This window comes from Netta rufina, assembly GCF_964035555.1.
Source record: "Netta rufina genome assembly, chromosome: 7".
Lineage (NCBI taxonomy): Eukaryota > Metazoa > Chordata > Aves > Anseriformes > Anatidae > Netta > Netta rufina.
The window spans coordinates 23,608,710-23,625,080 of record NC_140130.1 but is presented as its reverse complement, the minus strand read 5'-3'; the positions used below and the strand labels follow the sequence as shown (position 1 = coordinate 23,625,080).

The 16,371-nt window shown below is 46.5% G+C and overlaps 1 protein-coding gene across 2 annotated transcripts in view; it reads right to left on the bottom strand.

Moving 5' to 3' along the window:
• Positions 1-16,371, bottom strand: part of ARMH3 (armadillo like helical domain containing 3) — a 119,347-nt gene that overhangs the window by 23,850 nt on the left and 79,126 nt on the right. For both annotated transcript variants that reach the window (XM_084290513.1, XM_084290514.1), the window contains one exon: positions 8,139-8,217. In XM_084290513.1, the coding sequence (XP_084146639.1) occupies positions 8,139-8,217 (79 nt within the window). The remainder of the gene's footprint in view (positions 1-8,138; positions 8,218-16,371) is intronic.

The following is a 16,371-nucleotide window of genomic DNA, read 5'->3' as shown; positions in this document are numbered from 1 at the left end:
GCTTTCACGGAAGAGAAAAGCCTCCTACTTCACAACTAACTACTGATGCAACTGTGACAACAGTTAATGTAAATGGAGGTTGTTGGGTTGCATCAGCTTATTTCAGAAATCCTAGGCATTTTCAGACGATGGTCTAGGTTGCTTCATCAGCTTCTAATCCAAGAGGCTGGAATATACTTATCCTGTTAGCTCTTCTTGCTGCCAAGCATTTTTCAATGGAGAACTTAAATCCATGGTTTGGAAAAAGTAAAAGAGGAATTCCTATGAACAGGTGCTTGAGTAAAAGCAAACACAAGGCTAAGAATTAATATCCTTCCATAGGCCTGCTCTCATATCAGCAGTGAGGCAGACGCTGCTGCTGAAACAGCATGTGCTGCTAGCAAGACTTTGCTCCCCAGGAGCCTATTTGTGCCTTAACTGAGCCACGAGGGAATCCAAGCACCCTCTGAATACGGCAGTGGAATTGATTCATAGCCCCAGGCACCTGGCTGATGCAGAGCCATCTTCCCCAGTGCCATCTCTGGACATCCATCCTTCCCCTGCTTGTTGTCTTTGAATGACACATCTCAGCTCCCTGAGCAACCCTGCTGTCTGCCTCAGATCTCCCACGAACACAGAAAGAGTGACACACATCAGAGATGCCTCTTTCTCCTCTATTAAGAGGTTTGCCTCTGAGCTCCCTAATGCGGACAAGCCATTTGAACTTACTGTCTTAACATCCAAATGCCAAGCATTAGAGAGCCAAAAGAACACATCTTCCAGCTGAGCAGAGCTCTGTTCAGGTGCGGCACCTTTTGGCTCAGCAGCGTTTACTCTCCTGCTCTGGGAGGTGGGCAGACTGCAAAGCTCTATTTGCTTCCCACTTGGAAATCAGAGCAATGACCCAATTTGTCACTTTGGGGAAACAGCTGCAGCTCCAGCTAGAGGATCCAGAGGAAGAAGACAAAGGCATCATCTGTTACAGCAGGATACTATCAGGGAGAATGGCGACTAGCAACCTCTGAATTTTATTTTAGGGGTTTTATCCGACAGAAGCCCCAGAGTGAGCGTGGCTGGCAGTCACTGCACAAAGCCTGTCCCCTTCTGCAAGACGAGAAGCTGGCTCTGGGAAAGACAGACAGTGATGTAGCTGTAATCGACACAGCAGGCTATAGCTGCCTCCTTTCAGGACTCCCAGGCAGAGAGATGACTGAGTGTAAGGAAGCTTAGGGTGGAGCTCGGGACTAGGGTAACAAAGTACAGTGCTATAAATCCAGCTTTACAGGGAACGATGAAAGAGAAGCCTGCACGGTATCTGTACGCGTTAGGCACCTGGCAACATCCAGTGCCTATTGTTCCCGATTTCATAAGGGATTAAAAAACCTCCTCAATCTCAAATTTTACAAAATGCAAATTGAATTGAGGATTCTCACAAGCCAGCCGTTGACAGCTCCTCCTTTAATCGCAGATGTGGAAAGTTGTAATTTAATCTTTATAAATGCAGACTGTTTTGATCATTCTGTTGCAATCTTCGGTGGATCTCTCCGTGCCCCATACAGGCGCTTAGCGGTGACGGCAATCCGTAACACTCCTGGCACCGAGCGCAGCAGCCTTCCCCAGCACACTGCGAGCACTGCCTGGCTTCCCAAGGGCTGCAGATCCGCTGCCCTTTCACCCAGGGAGAAATGGGGCTCCTGGTTTTCTCAGGGCAGCACAGAGACAGCCAGGAAGGAGTTCTGATCACAACCCACAGCCCCTTTTCCAGGCTTAGTTAAGTACTGTGTATAAAACCACAGTCTAGCAGGCATTTGGGAAGTGTTTTGTGAAACACTTGCACTGGGGGTGCAGGACAAGCACTGGAACATGGATGGGGAGCTTATTGCAGTTATTCCTCCTGCTCTTGCTCAGCACCCTTCCAGCTGTGATTCAGGCTGAGCTCGTAACTCACACCCAGCGTTGCCCCTGCAGCCCAGCACAGAAACATCCCTAGCTCCGAGCGACTTTATCCTTTCACAGCAGGCTTTGAGAGCCGCTCAGGAAGGCGGATGTTCTGGAGCAAGTCCCCAGCATCCAGCGGTCACCTGGCTACAGCAGTTTTCAGGCCCTTATCAGTCCTGGTGGTACTAGTGAGAGCCAGGCAAGGATGTGAAAAAAGCCACAAGAACTGAAGACGAGTCTTGCTTCGAAGTTTAACAGGCTTATTTTGTTACCAGGCTGTACTTTTATGCAGTCCCTGATCTGCCCAAGGGGACAGCTCACAAAAATAATAGGAAGCAAGACGTGCCTTAGCATTTACAATGCACAAAGGGCAGGAAGACTGCTTTGTGCCAAGGCGAGCCAGGGTCACGCTGCCTCAGACAGAGAGGCCCAGAGCAGCTGATTGCCATGAGTGGTAGTGGGCAGGATGCTGGAGAACATTTATGTTGAGCCTGCAAGAGAAGGGAATTGAAGGGCAGCTCCTATTTCTTAGTTGAGATTTCTGTGACTGAATTAGGAATACGGTTACATCTCTCCACCAGCAGGTATCTCTTTTTAAAAACAAAGCCCTTCTTTTGCCCCTCTAATGGGCTACCACAGTTGTTCCCCCACTCCAGTGATGCACAGTTTATTGCATTCTGCATGTTAATAAAAGCCACTACAAAGCACAAAGTCACTGCTCCCAGGTTCACCTCCAACTTCAAATCTCCTCACAGCAAAGCTGATCAGTCCTTGAGGCCTCTTCAGACCCATTCAGTCTGGCACACTGCATAAAGCAGTCTGAGGTGTTAGCAAATTGTGGGGAGAATTTCTGTGGGAAACCAAATTAAAAGAAAAAAAGAGAAAGATATCTAAATCAGAGAACCCCCATCAGCCAGGCAAACTGGTAATTTGCCAACTTCAGAAGACACAGAGGAAGTTCCACCTGAATATGAGAAAACACTTCTTTACTGTGAGGGTGACAGAGCCCTGGAACAGGTTGCCCAGAGAGGTTGTGGAGTCTCCTGCTCTGCAGATATTCAAAACCCACCTGGATGAGATCCTGTGCAAGTGTCTCTACATGATCCTGCTTGGCAGGGGCACTGAACTAGATCTCCGGAGGCCTCCTCCAACCCCAACCATTCTGTGATCCTATACAGAACCCTTTAGAAAAAGCTGGGATTCAAATTTCACCTGGTACAGTTCAGCTCTTTCGAGTTAAACAATAAAAATCTGTTTCAAGCCATTAATCATGAGTAGATATCTGTAATGAGGCCATGAAACCCAGCACCCCTGCCTAATTTGCAGAGATGTAAAGACTTTAAATTAAGGCTTTGTTTTGGTGACCCCTTAAGCTAGAGTTTCAGGTACCTGCTGCTGTGTACAACATAGCACCAGCAAGCTTGATACCTTCTACCCCAAAACTCATTGCATTTTGGAAGTGAAGTATCGTTAGACCAACACCATTTAGAAGTATTTCTGGAGCCTTCACAACATGCTGCATTAAAATAAGAGATTAAGAGGAATTACTGTAGTAGTACTTCACACTGATGGTACTCAGCATTTTAAAAATATCAAGTACACACATGCCAACAGGCTTTTAACTCTTAACCCCACTGCCAACAGTGCTAAAAAAGAACAAAGCACTTTGTATCTGTTAATGGTTTTGCTGCTAGTTACGGAAAACAGAACGAGTTGAATAAACTATGACGTCAATAGCTCAGGGTAAGAATACCTTTGGGCATCTAAATCCAATTGTGCCGTTTTGTGACTCTGAGCAAGTCACTGACGGAGGCTGCCTGAGCTGCAATTTGGATTAGTGCCTTGCAGCCCCACCTGGTAACAAAAAGCCATGTGGACTGCAGGGGGGCAGAAAAGGAGGGAGTGGGCAGAGGGACCATACAACAGTTGGCTTATGACCTCAAGAAACCCTTTCCCTTTCCTTGAGACTGCCTGATCAAGCCGGATTGCAGCTGCCCGAGCTATAAAGGTATTACAATGTGGAATGACCCAGGTATTATACTCATTTGTCACAATTTCAAAACCAATACAGTCATTCTGTTTTTCCATCACAATCTGTTCTGCCTCCTAGCACTTTCCATCTGCAGTTACCAGACTAATACATGCAGTACAGGTGTTCACAACCGTCTTTCACACTGAACTTCGTGCCACCTCCCAACCTGAGGTACCGAGTGTCCCTCCGTGGCTGTGAAGAAAGAAGGACTGGTATTAGAAAAAGCACGTAAATGTTCCTGACTATAGAAAGCATTATCAGCCCTGTGCCTGCCGTCTCAAATACAGGACCCTTACAGAGGAGATCGTAGTGAGAACAAGTACCAAGGAGAAAAAGAGATGTCAGTGAGCAATTTTGCTACCTCACTCTCCAGCAAATTGGCACAAGACTTTCTTAGCATGCAAGGCACCATGAGACATTCCTGCTCTGAGGTGACTTCACCTACAAAAAAGTACCAGGTCCTTCTCCTTCTATAGAAAAACCATGCTACATCACCATCGGGCAGAGATCTGCCTCCTTAAACACAGCTCATCCTTCACCTCCAGAAGAGGCAGATGTGAGGCCCCATCCAGCCCACTCACATCTCGCGTCCTCAGCCTGTTTGTCCGTCTTTGTCCTTCTGGAGCAAATTCTGTGCTGCTGTTTTCTCGCCACCTTGACCTGCTTCTCTGCAACAGCTCCCAACGCATTTTCCAGCAGAAGCATTTCAAATCAGATATAGCACGGAGAAAGCCTGCTGCCTGTAATGCATTAAGTACAAGGCAGCCCAGTCATCTGGAGAGCACAGATAAGCCTACGAATTCCTATCACAGCAGCCTATTCTGCCCTTTGACTCGAGAAGGGACCCAAGCATCTTTGAAGACCTGTGAATAATCATTTACATGGAAGAGCTAAACCTACACAGGATTGGCCCTTAACTGCCAATCTTTTCGACTGCGCAGCATCCTTCATCTCCTTAAAGGACACGCAGGCAGAAGCACTGAGAGGGAGAATGCCACATAAACAAAAATTAATACTGAAGTCAGGTTTACCACATCAGCAAGTGAAGGGAAGGGGCCAAGAACTGGCTAAGACATTTCGTGCTTCACAGCGAGGGACTTCAACAAGGTCAAAATAGCTAACAACTGGGATTGATTAGGAGCTTGCTTTGGCAAGTAGACCCTTTGCAGACTGGCACTAGCAGGGCTGGCATGGTGTTTCCAGCTTGAGGCAGACCAAAGTCAAAACCCTGGCATCAGCTCACTCCTGGGAATCTCCCACTCTCTGCTCAAGGGAGTATGGACAAAAAAAGGCCTTCTTCCCAGTATTTCTGATCCAAAAACTGAATAAACCACAAAATAGTCAGCAAAGCAGTACCACGAAGTCTTGTAAACGTACTTGTCTGAAGTACAGATGGGTGTATTCGAACTACGATTCCTGGAGATCTACAGGACTGAAAATGTGCAGCGGTAGGACCTCATTAACAATCTATCCTCAGAACAGTCCCATGCCTGTAATTTTCAAGGCTCTGTGAAACCCCCTCAGCATGTAATAACGTTAACATTATTGCTTATAAATAAAAAAAGAGAAAGCACTTAAATGACAGACTGAGAATGGTAATAAATGGACATCGGCGATTATCAAGGTAATAAAACCTTCAACAGGATTAGGAAAAGAACAAGATGGAACAAAACCTCTTTCAGCCAACTACTTAGCTACTTTTAAGGATATTAAAAATAAAATTAAATAAGTTAATCTAACACATGAGCGGAACAGTCAGGACACAACAAGTTTCGTACAAGTTCAAGTATGAGCCTGTAAGCTCAGTAGGTTCCAGTGAACTGGAAGCAACTCAGAGCATCTGGAAAATCCCCCTCTGGTAGAGGAATGTCAAAGCCATGCCTGCTTGATTAATAGGAGATGCTCAGATACCACAGAGGAGTACAAGCAGCCATATGAAAATCCAGCCAAAGATGAGTTTCTTGGCTCATAAAGAAAACTTCATTAAAAGAAAAGTTTGGTCCTCATAATTGCAAAAATAAGTGTCTTTAATTGCAAAAACAAGTGTTGTCATGGAAAGAAGTGTAAGTCTTCTGGAACTAGCCAAATAACTCAAAGGAGCAAACAACCAGTCCCAAATGCAGTGGGTACATAAGTTGTACAATTACATTTTAAATGTCAGCATTAAATGTTTTTATGTGGTACACTTCAAAAAAAAAAGACTGGAAAGAAGGATTGATTTTGTGTAGAAAGTATTTACAAAGAGAAGAGAAGAGGGAAGGGGAAGTAGGTGAATACAAATAGAAAGACAAAATGTAGAGCAGGAAGGGGGAAAAAAAAAAAAAAAAAAGAGACTGCAGTGGCCAAAAGGAGAGCTTGACCCTCCCACCCTGTGCTGAACCCCTAACACTGCATAAAAACAACAAAATCAGTTTGTTGAACAAGCCTGACCCTGACCCCAGCCACCTACCTTTACTAGTCACGTATTTCCCACGTGGGCTGGCTACTGATGGAGGGGAAACGGTGGCCCCAAACACAGGTCTGAGTTCACTGGCCAGTTAGATGGAGAGGCGAGTCTTCTGTCACTCTGTCACTGTCGCAGCAAATTGCAGAGAGCTGACTAACCACCCTCCCTGAGACCACACAGTCCCTCTCCAGTGACATCTCCGTTATTCCTCTGCAGTTCACCAGGGCCTATTATTGTTTTGCTTTGTTTGATGTTCTCCCTACACTGAGAGAGCTCATGAAGGGAGAAAAGAAGAGGAGAAATATGTCTTTCAACTTCCTAATCATCTTCCTCAAAATGCTCCGTGCATCAGCGCTGATTTCATTATCTGCCTGCTGCTACAGATTTTATTTAAAGAATAACACAGGGAAGAAAGGATTTAACTTGACCTCCCTGAACTGCTGGGGGATGAAAACTATGCAGAGCTGACAGTGAAAAGCTCGTTTCCTTTCGCAGTCTAACCTAAACACTACGCAAAATCCCTCTCTACCCAAGTTCCCATTTAAATTGGGCTATCAAAGGCTTTTCATTTTTTAGAGGCCTGGGTCGATGCAATCAGTGTATCATCAATGAGCAAGGATTTATAACAGGAGCCATCACAAAGCATAGCTGGGGGTACAGGGGCTCTCAGAGGCAGAACAATACAGAAAAATTGAGTAAATTAAAACCAGTGTTCTTCTAGCCAGCTATATTAAGAAGAGAATAAAAAAAGCAGTAGGGTCTGTATTTTTTTCCACCACATTAGTACAGCATTCAACCTGAGACTTTGGGGTTTTACTCGTTTCAGATCAAGTACGATAATAACCGGAAAGGTTAGTGGGAAGCATGGGAGGACATCAGCAAGTGATGATGAAAAGTATCCTGGACAGGGGGTGAAAGAGAGGGAGAAAAAACTAGTTGTAGAGTAAGATGTGGTCAGGACTGTTTAGCAGACAAGCACAGGACCCCATCAGTGGAAGCAGCAATCCAAGGCGACTCCAAGGTCTGTCCTAGGCTGCTTACACAACTTCTGCTCCTGAAGGTCCAGAGGTGCTGACACTCCTGTAGTCATTCACCTCTCCATGAGTGACTAAAATACAATCCAAATATTTTATTTTGGGAAATAGGCCCTCTCTTCCCTTCCCGAGACCATGCACAGCAGCCTATTTTCAAGAAGCCACATCTCTACATTTACACAATACAGGTAGGACATGAAGAGAGGAAACCAGGCCAAGTTAAGGAAGGGAAACCTAACCCTATCACCTTCTATATTTAAACCTCCTCTCTTCCAAAAATCCACCTAAAACAACTGTTCGGGACACTGAATTCAATTACCCTAGAACATTTCTCCCAACTGTTGCTCAAGTTCTAATTGCCCGCTATCACAGCAAATGTCCAAGTAGATTCACTGCCAAAAGCTTCCTGCCTCCTTCTAAACACCAGGATTCCCGATCTCTAACCACACTTGCTGACAGTGCTTCACATTTTTCATCATTTTTACTTTTCCTTCTGCATTTTCAGGACCAAGGTGTCTGCACGTGATAGTAAACTTACTGAAGGCCTTGTTTGTCCTCTTTTCACCCACACCTGAATAAGGAACGAGAGCTCTGCCTCCATCCCTCACACTGCTGCAACATCATCAGTCCCACTGAGCACAAGGTTCTCCAAAATACCCATATTCCAGAGGTCAAAGTGAAAAGAGAGGTCGTCACACGCCTGGCTTACCTGATCCTCGGAGAGCTGCGATATGTGATTCACTGCAGCATAAGACTCTATCTTCGGGTTGAAGTGATTGATGATGGCTCTGAAACAAAGAAGGGAAATTTTCACAGGTCTCCGGAACAGCGTAGGGATGCAGCAGAAACTCCTCATCAACCTGAGCTGGTGCACTTGGAGCCACGGTCCTCCAAGAAGTGCTTCTCCCTCAACACACTAACTGCTTGCTCTGCTGAAGGCAAACTCCCCGCTGAGCTCTGTGCTGATTCAGTCACACGCTCATTGGAAAATGCAAACGCAGGCACTGCCCTGTGCGTGGGTCCGTCTGTCCCAGCAGAGACAGGGCTGTGCTCGCGGCTCTGGCAGGGGGAGTCACTGCCTTGCTGGGACCAGCCTGCAAACTGCCCAGTTCCAGCAAAGAGAAGCATCAAAACTGGACGTTGCTGCCCCATCCTGCTCGGGAACTTTATCTCTTGATCCTGTCCAAAACTGGCATTGCCTGCTGTCTTGCTTTATGTAACCTGGTGGCTTTTTGCTGTTGATTTCCACTCGGCTTTGAAGCGCTGTAGTCAGCTCGTACATGTGGCCATCCATCACTGCAGCCACCACTTTGACTACCACAACGACTTCAGACCTCAGACCCAATTTAGGTCACTGGCAATAACTCATGCCAGTGTCCCAAACACAGCAGCAGAATGCTGATCAGTCCCACTCCTCTGCCTTGCATCTCCGACTGCAACAACGTACCACCCCAATTCCCTTCCAGGTGGATCTAGAGGCAGGTGTGAGAAATCCAAATGAAAAGTAAAATATGGAAAAAAAAATGAAAATAAATCCATCTGCAGCAAGAATATTTTTCCTCAGCCTCCCCTCTGCTTTTCAGGTGCAGCTGAGAAGACAAATGGCAAGACAGGAACGCCTCCCCATGCTAGGTTTTGCAACTGGCCTGCCTGGGACTTCACTGGTGAGACCCAGAGCCAAGGTAAAGGCTCACAACAGGAACAGCCCACATCAGTGCTCAGCACAGATGTGTGCTGATGGTGCCTGGAGAACACTTGCCTGGCCAAATTACATCGCAGCAGCAGTCAGGGCTTTCGCTCTCATGTTCATCAGCATGGAAATTCACTCCAGCTCCCTCTGTTGCACTCTAATGGGTTCCCTCCTCCCCGCTCCTTTCCCTGCCAGAAAGGCTTTCAGCTACTTTCTCAAAGCCTCAGCAGAGCTAAGAGCTGGTGGCTGAGCTCAGGAGGAAGTGATGCTGGAGCTGGATGGGTATTTGGAGCTGGTGGAAAGAGAACCAGCCTGGAAGCACCCTCACCTCTTCAAATACACAGATAAAGATAAACAGGGGGAGGGAATAAGGAGGAGAGGATGAAAGGGGGAAAATCCTTGCAGCATTCCCAGCCATACATTATCAACACAACAAGTCTAGCCCATGCACAGGGCAGACACCCCCTGTGGCTACTCCTGCAGCACCAGGACATGCTCAGCACCGGGGAGCCTCTGTCGTCTCGCTTGCCTTGGCAGTTACATCAGTAAAACCAATCCAGGAGGGCCCCTGCCAAGCTCCCTGTACCCTTCCTCCCTCCAGAGGAGAGCAGGGAGGCAGGTAGAGACGTTCGCAGCCTCTTCCTGTCTCAATTTGACAAGAAAAGCAGCTCCTGTGAGTCACAACCACACTCCCCATTACCCAGCCTCGCGAACGCTGTGGCTTTCAAGTTGCATGTTTCACGCCTGGCTGGAGTCATATTTATACTCCTACAGGACACACTACAATCTACTGAAAAAAAAAAAAAAAGGGAGCACAGACTTAAAACAACTTAACTTCTGGCTTGACAGAAGGTTTGGCAGCTCGGCGGGGTTCAGTGCACTCACACGGTTCCAACATTTACCAGGGAACAGATTTAGCATTCATTTGTATCCAACTGCTGTGAAGCACTCCCAACACGGGCCGCCTGCTCCCAAGTCCCTGCTCGGATGTGAGCTAGCGGAGCGGCACCTGCAAGCACAGCTGGGACTCGCCCAGGGAAAGCAAAAGGCAGCAGCCAGCTGCCAGCGCAGGAAGAATCAACAGACATTAAAGAGAAGGAATTCAAGCCTCCTTCTTCTCTTCCCTAAAGGCAAACGGACAGCTCCTCAGCAGCTAGAGGAAGAAGTTGAGCCCTTTCATTTGTTTCTCCTTCGCTGAGAACGCCTTCCCAAGGTGGCTTTCTGCAGAGCTGTTTTCCCGAACCTGCAGGCAGCCTGGGGAAGAGGAGCACACGAAGGGCTTGGATTCAGCCCTGGCTCTGTGCAGCCAGGCTCTCACTGCCGAGCACACCCCAGCGAGGCTGGAGGGCTCCGTGCATGGCACAGCTCCTCACACCTGCTAGGAGAAATGCCATCCTTACCCAGCCCCTGCAGCAACGGGGCCGTTCTGCACCAACGACTCGGATGTGGCTGTGCTACTCCTCCAGCTTCTGAAACCCCACGCTGTCCCTGGGGCATCCTTTGAGGCAACTGCCCCCCTGGGCTGCCGAGAAGCAGCTGGAATTTCACTTTGCAAAAGCTGCTGCTCCACAGGCGTGTGCTCCTGGAAACGACGGGGGACTGTAGCTTTTAAGCACAGTCTCCCCCTTACGGACAATAGAACAGCAGCTTTGCTGTCATTAGTTCACACGCCAGCATGTAACAGCTGAGCCTTGGCAGCGTTTTATTTTTATACTGCGATTGCCTTGATTATTGGGATATCAGCCAGTACACGGTACCTTTGGGGAGAGGGAAAGGAGTGGTTAAAGCTCTTCTAAAAGGTTTCTGATGGGCTGTGCTCTGAGATTTTTGTATCGACCATGAAGGAAAAAAAAGAAAAGCCTTGTTTGGCATTCGTGGAACAGGAGCATCTTCAGCACGTCTGAACAGCAAGGAAATGGTAAAACATCAGCTGAAAGACAAAACATTGCAGAGTCCCATCTTGTCTTTGCCAGCACACACGCTTAGATATTTCCACACCACAAAGTCTCCTGGCGGGGCTGGCTGCCATTTGTCATATAAATTTGGAAGTGCTTTGGGGACATCAATTTCTAGGGACCAGAAATCTCAGCAGCTCTGGAGAGGTGTCACTTCAACACTGCCTCCTCTGACAGGTTCACACTTCGGCAGTCTACCAGCAGCACAGGAGACTGTCACTGGACAAGGGAAGGAATTTTAACAGGCAGAAGGTGAAACAATGGTTCAGGAGCCATAAAAACCCAGTGGTTTGCCTCGAGGTTGATGCTTAGTGCTCTGAGGTGCACCACAAGCGATCTCCACTTTCTTTATTCCTCGATCTCCCAGCGAGAATCGTTCACACAACAGCCGTGCCAGTGCTCTCACAAAAACACATTCTCATCGCTTCATGCAACTCATAGGGAGCAAGCTACCTACATACCATGGTGCCAGAAGGCATGCAGAGACACAAATTAACCTGTTTGTGGTTTTTTATTTTTTTAAGGCTGTACAACATAGGACACTTACATTTATTTATATATACACATTACATACTTCCTTTCTGCATTTATTTCTTTCGGAGGAAGGGAAGGATTGCGGGAAAAAATATGAAGTGTTCTGCCCTGATTTAGGAACCTAAATGCCAATGAATCATTCGTTTGCACTAGTTGCATTAATCATGTTATTAGACGGTACAAGTGGGTCCCTCTGTAACTATAAAAATACATTTTTAGGAAGCCCCTGTTCCAAAGAGCTACTGGTCTCAAAAGGCAAGAGGAGAGGGAAGGCTCAGAAACAGAGCAAGAAGTGCAGTGGCAAAGAAAATGTAACGGCACAGATTTTACTAGGGATCATGAAATATTTCAGTTAGAAATAAACTAAGGTTTAAAAAGAAAATAATACTGAAGGAAGAAGCACAAAGACAGGGAAAAGGAGACAGACAGGATCAAGGAAAGCAGAGGTGAGAAGACTGCAGGACAGAGATGATCAGAGCGGTATCGGCTGATCACAGGGCAGCCTGTCCGCAGCAAGTGGGGAAGCTCTGACAAGCAAAGGCTTCTATTTTGGCAGCTTAAGGCAGCTACAACTGGCCAGTCTTGAGCTGACTGCTATTAGCCTTTTCTCTATCAAAAATGCATGGGTTGGAAGGTGACAAGTGGGGGAACCATCATGTGGGCCTTTTATTATTTTTTTCCTCACAAAATGGGGACATTTCCCACTGCAGCTGTCACCTCGAGGTACAGTGCAAGAAGGAACACCTCCAGAGAGCTGCATTCCCACCCCTCACTGTCCTCCCTCCAACAGGGCTTGCTTTTGCACTGCCAACAGCAGCTCTCCAGCCAGTATGAAACATTTAAAAATTGTTGGTCTGCCTGGTGTCACTCCTCAAAAAGCAGAAACAACCAGTGCTGCCCTTCAGAGGGGATCCGGGTAAAAACATGGAGAAGGAAATGGTGAAGATGCAGAGCGTGCTGACAGCAATGGGCTCCTGTGAAAGCTGATGTGACATGCATGGAAAGAAGAGATTTAATTGATTCCTCAATCTGATTTGCCACTAGTTGTAACAACACACGTGGGAAGTGAAGCACACCAGCACCACTGGTCCCTAACTCTGAGCATCTTCCAGTCCACATGCATGCACAGTGGCAAGCAACAGCACCCTGCCCGCCGTCACCTCGTGACGAGCTGGTCTGGGTCCAATGTGCAGGGAAAGCAAAATCACTATGCTCAGGCAGGCAGTGCTTCTGCACGTCTTCTCTGACCTCCAAACTCTCCCCATCAAGCTATTGCAGATGAGCTGTCTAATACCCACTCCTGCTTGACGGCAGCTACATTTCCAGAGTCCCACAAGACAACGCTGTCCTCTCGTCCTGAGCGGTGAAATTAAGCACCCGAGAGGTGCTGGAAAGTAGGCTAAGGGAAGAACAGAAAGGTTGCAAAGCTCATTTTGGAGATGGAAGTGCTGAGCTTTCATTCACCACACGAACCTGGTCTTTGCTCCTGCTTTGCTGGCCCAGTAAGCAGAGCCGGTTATAAAGCATTCTTGTGTACACCTCAATGTTTCTTGTACAATAAAGGTAGCACCACAAGCTCATTTCTTCCTGCATCCTGTTACAGTGGAACAGGGAAGAAGCAACACTTGGGTGGTATTTAGAATTCACAAGAAATCAAGGGTGATTTTATGTCCATTTACACCCATTCGTCTTCCCAACTGAAGGCTCGTGGCAGCAGAGCACACGGGGCAGTAAAGCAGAATGCAGGGTAAAGGCAGCCAGTTAAATGTCCTCTGCAATAAAAACTGACCATTTCTGAGATGGACAAGACCTCCAGCGTGCACTAAGCTCGTATGAGCTACCACAATGAGGGCTGGGAAGAGGCAGAAGCATGGAAGACTGTTATGCTTCTTCCTAACACGCTACTTTATAAAGCTGCTTCACTACAAAAGGGAGACCCAAGATACAATGGTTATCATTCAGGGACAGGAATCAAGAAACAACCAATTTCTTTCAGACTTGCAGAGACAGATCCCTCACCCTCTTACGTGCCTTAGCTTCAACCTGTATGAAATGTATGAACAATCACCTCCGCAAGATGACAAGGGCTCGGTGCTTTACTATGCAACACGCTGCAAACTGCTCAGGCACAAGGCAGCAAGTAAATTACACCCAGAGACCAAAAGGAAGAAACCCCTCACGCTCTTGCCCCATTCATGCCATCATGACCATGGTTGTTGGGGACCTGTGCAAGATCTCCCAGCCACAAGCCCTCCTTCCTGCAGCGAGCTGCAGCTCAGCAAGCTGCTGTTTGGGGCAAGGATCCTGCTGGCATTGCTCTCTCATGCACTCCCAGCACCCAAGGCAGTAAAACCCCATCTGTTCAGTGCCTGCAACAATTAGGTTGAGTTACTCTGTGCGTACAGCTCCACCTGGCAGAAGGTGAAATGGCTGAGATTATTTTATCACGTGTCCGTGAGGCATCGCTATAAAGTACGCATACCTGCCATACGTAAGCTGTGTGCACCAATTAAACCCAAGCAACCCCCCGGAATGGTTCACTAAATTCTTCCTTCTGCTGCAGTTTAACTCCAGTCTGTTAAATTTCTTCTGCTCCTGCACTTTAATGAGTACTGACATTAAGCTGAAAGTCCACAACTCACAGGGGGAGGCATCTTCCAGACACAATAACAAACCGCGGGGAAGAATCCAAGACAAAAGAATATTTTAGTCAAAAGCAGTTACTTTACAGCTTACAGAAAACATTTGAGTCAGCACTTCTGTAATTTCACAGCAAGAATAAGCCCACTACACCTCTTCAATTCTGCCATACTGAAACCTATTGATTGTGATGACAGGCTCTGTGGTAGAGGGAGATGCATGGTCTGTTTATTTAATAAGGAGGGGACTCCAGAGTGCACACTTGCCAACTGAGCTTCTAGCAGTTCCCTGCATTGTTTTACCAAGCCCTGTTCTGCAAGGAAAGCAGCAGAGGATGTGCTTTTTGACCCCGCATGCAGCTCTGCAGTGCATCTTCCCACTGCTTGCTGGATACTAACCTGATATCCTTAGAGCAGGATGAGCTGACTGTCTCTTCTTACAGTTCAAACCCATACATTTAAGCCAAGCAAACCAAATACCTCTATCCTCACGCTCGTACCACTTCTGCTTTGGCTTCTTTTCTAAGGAGGTCTTCGTGGGTGAGCAGTTAACTCTTTTGGGATGGTTGCAGTGCCTCACTACGAAGCACAACTCCGTGAATTTAGCAAGTCCTATTTCTGCAGCCAGTGCACTACTGGACTCATTCTGGCGAGACTCTCCCAGGTGTACTCACAGCTCAGTCATAGCCTAGATGCATTTCTGTTCCCTTTTCCAAATAAACAGGCATCAGAATTCCTAGATATGCATAACCAATGACACTGCCAGTTTATACATACGACAAAGTAGAAAATACTGCCTACATATTGGGAGTGAAAGTGTCCACTGAAGCACGGGGCACTAACCAGGTCTGTGCTCCCACCCCTCTGCTGCTCTGTCATTGACTGGTCTTCTACAACAAAGCTGTGACTTGGTAAAGAATAAATTTCTTGTCTTGATCATATAATTTATAAAAGAAATCAAATGACACACTTTATGACAAGTTTCATTGCTCTGAAACAACTGGCTACCAGTTATGAGAATATGGTAATTTCTTTCTTTGACCAGAGTAAGGGCATTAAAAAACTACCTCTCCTCATTACTCCTGAATTCCCAAGAGCAGCACTCAGCTTACACCTGCTCAGGCCTACGAGCTGAACTGGTTCTGTTTGACAGAAACTTCACAAATATAAAACCAGCCCTCTGGTCTGGCTGCTGGGCACTGACACAAAACAGTCTAGCATGTTCAAGATATGAGAGCTGCCCATGCCAAGATGGAGTTCTTGCCACTGAATGGGATGTTTAAGCACAAATGTCACAATGTCTAGTCTTCCACAGTTGTCTTACCTTCCACCAATTTTGAATTTTCAACCAAATTCTAAAATAAGAAGCTTTCTAACAAGAGTTTCTCAATATATGCTTTTAGAAGGTGCCTACTACCCCAGGGCTCTGGTCCTGCCTCAGTATCTGCACAAATCTATAACAAATAATATTAATATAGAAGTGCCTTTTCCAGATTCTAATCAACCTTTTCTGCAGCATGCCTCATATCTCATATATATATCCATTTGTTCAGACAAAATTCCTCAGATGTGCCAAGCAAGCGGAAAATGCAGTCCATGAACCAAGTAAGTGGTTGGTCTTAGTATTTAAGCAGCCTTTGACGCAAACAATGCAATACTCTGTAGTGGCTAGCTGTTTTAGAGCAATGAAAAATAAGACCTCAATACCATGTAGCCCCCTTCAGCCATAATTCCCTCCCGTATAATGCAACCTGCTCTCCAAAATAGAGAACAAGATATGAGAAAATGAAGAAATGGTTAAGTCCAGGACAAGATATGAAGAAATGAAGAAACAGTTAAGACCAGAAGGTAGGAAAAAAAACAGTCCAGAAGGTGAAAAGAAAAAAAGAAGGGTGATTTTCTTTCACAGTGATTTATCAGACAGGTTTGCAGAGCCACCTTCTCTGGCGAGGACCACGAGGAAAGATCTTCTGGCAAATATTTATTCTCAACCACCACTGTAAGTGGGTCAGCGTCTACCCGTTGGTTTGTAATTCACATTGCAGACTTCCATCCAAGCCTCCTGAGACACAATATATTACAGAACCTCAAAAGGGATAAAAGCAATTTAAAATATTTCAGTTT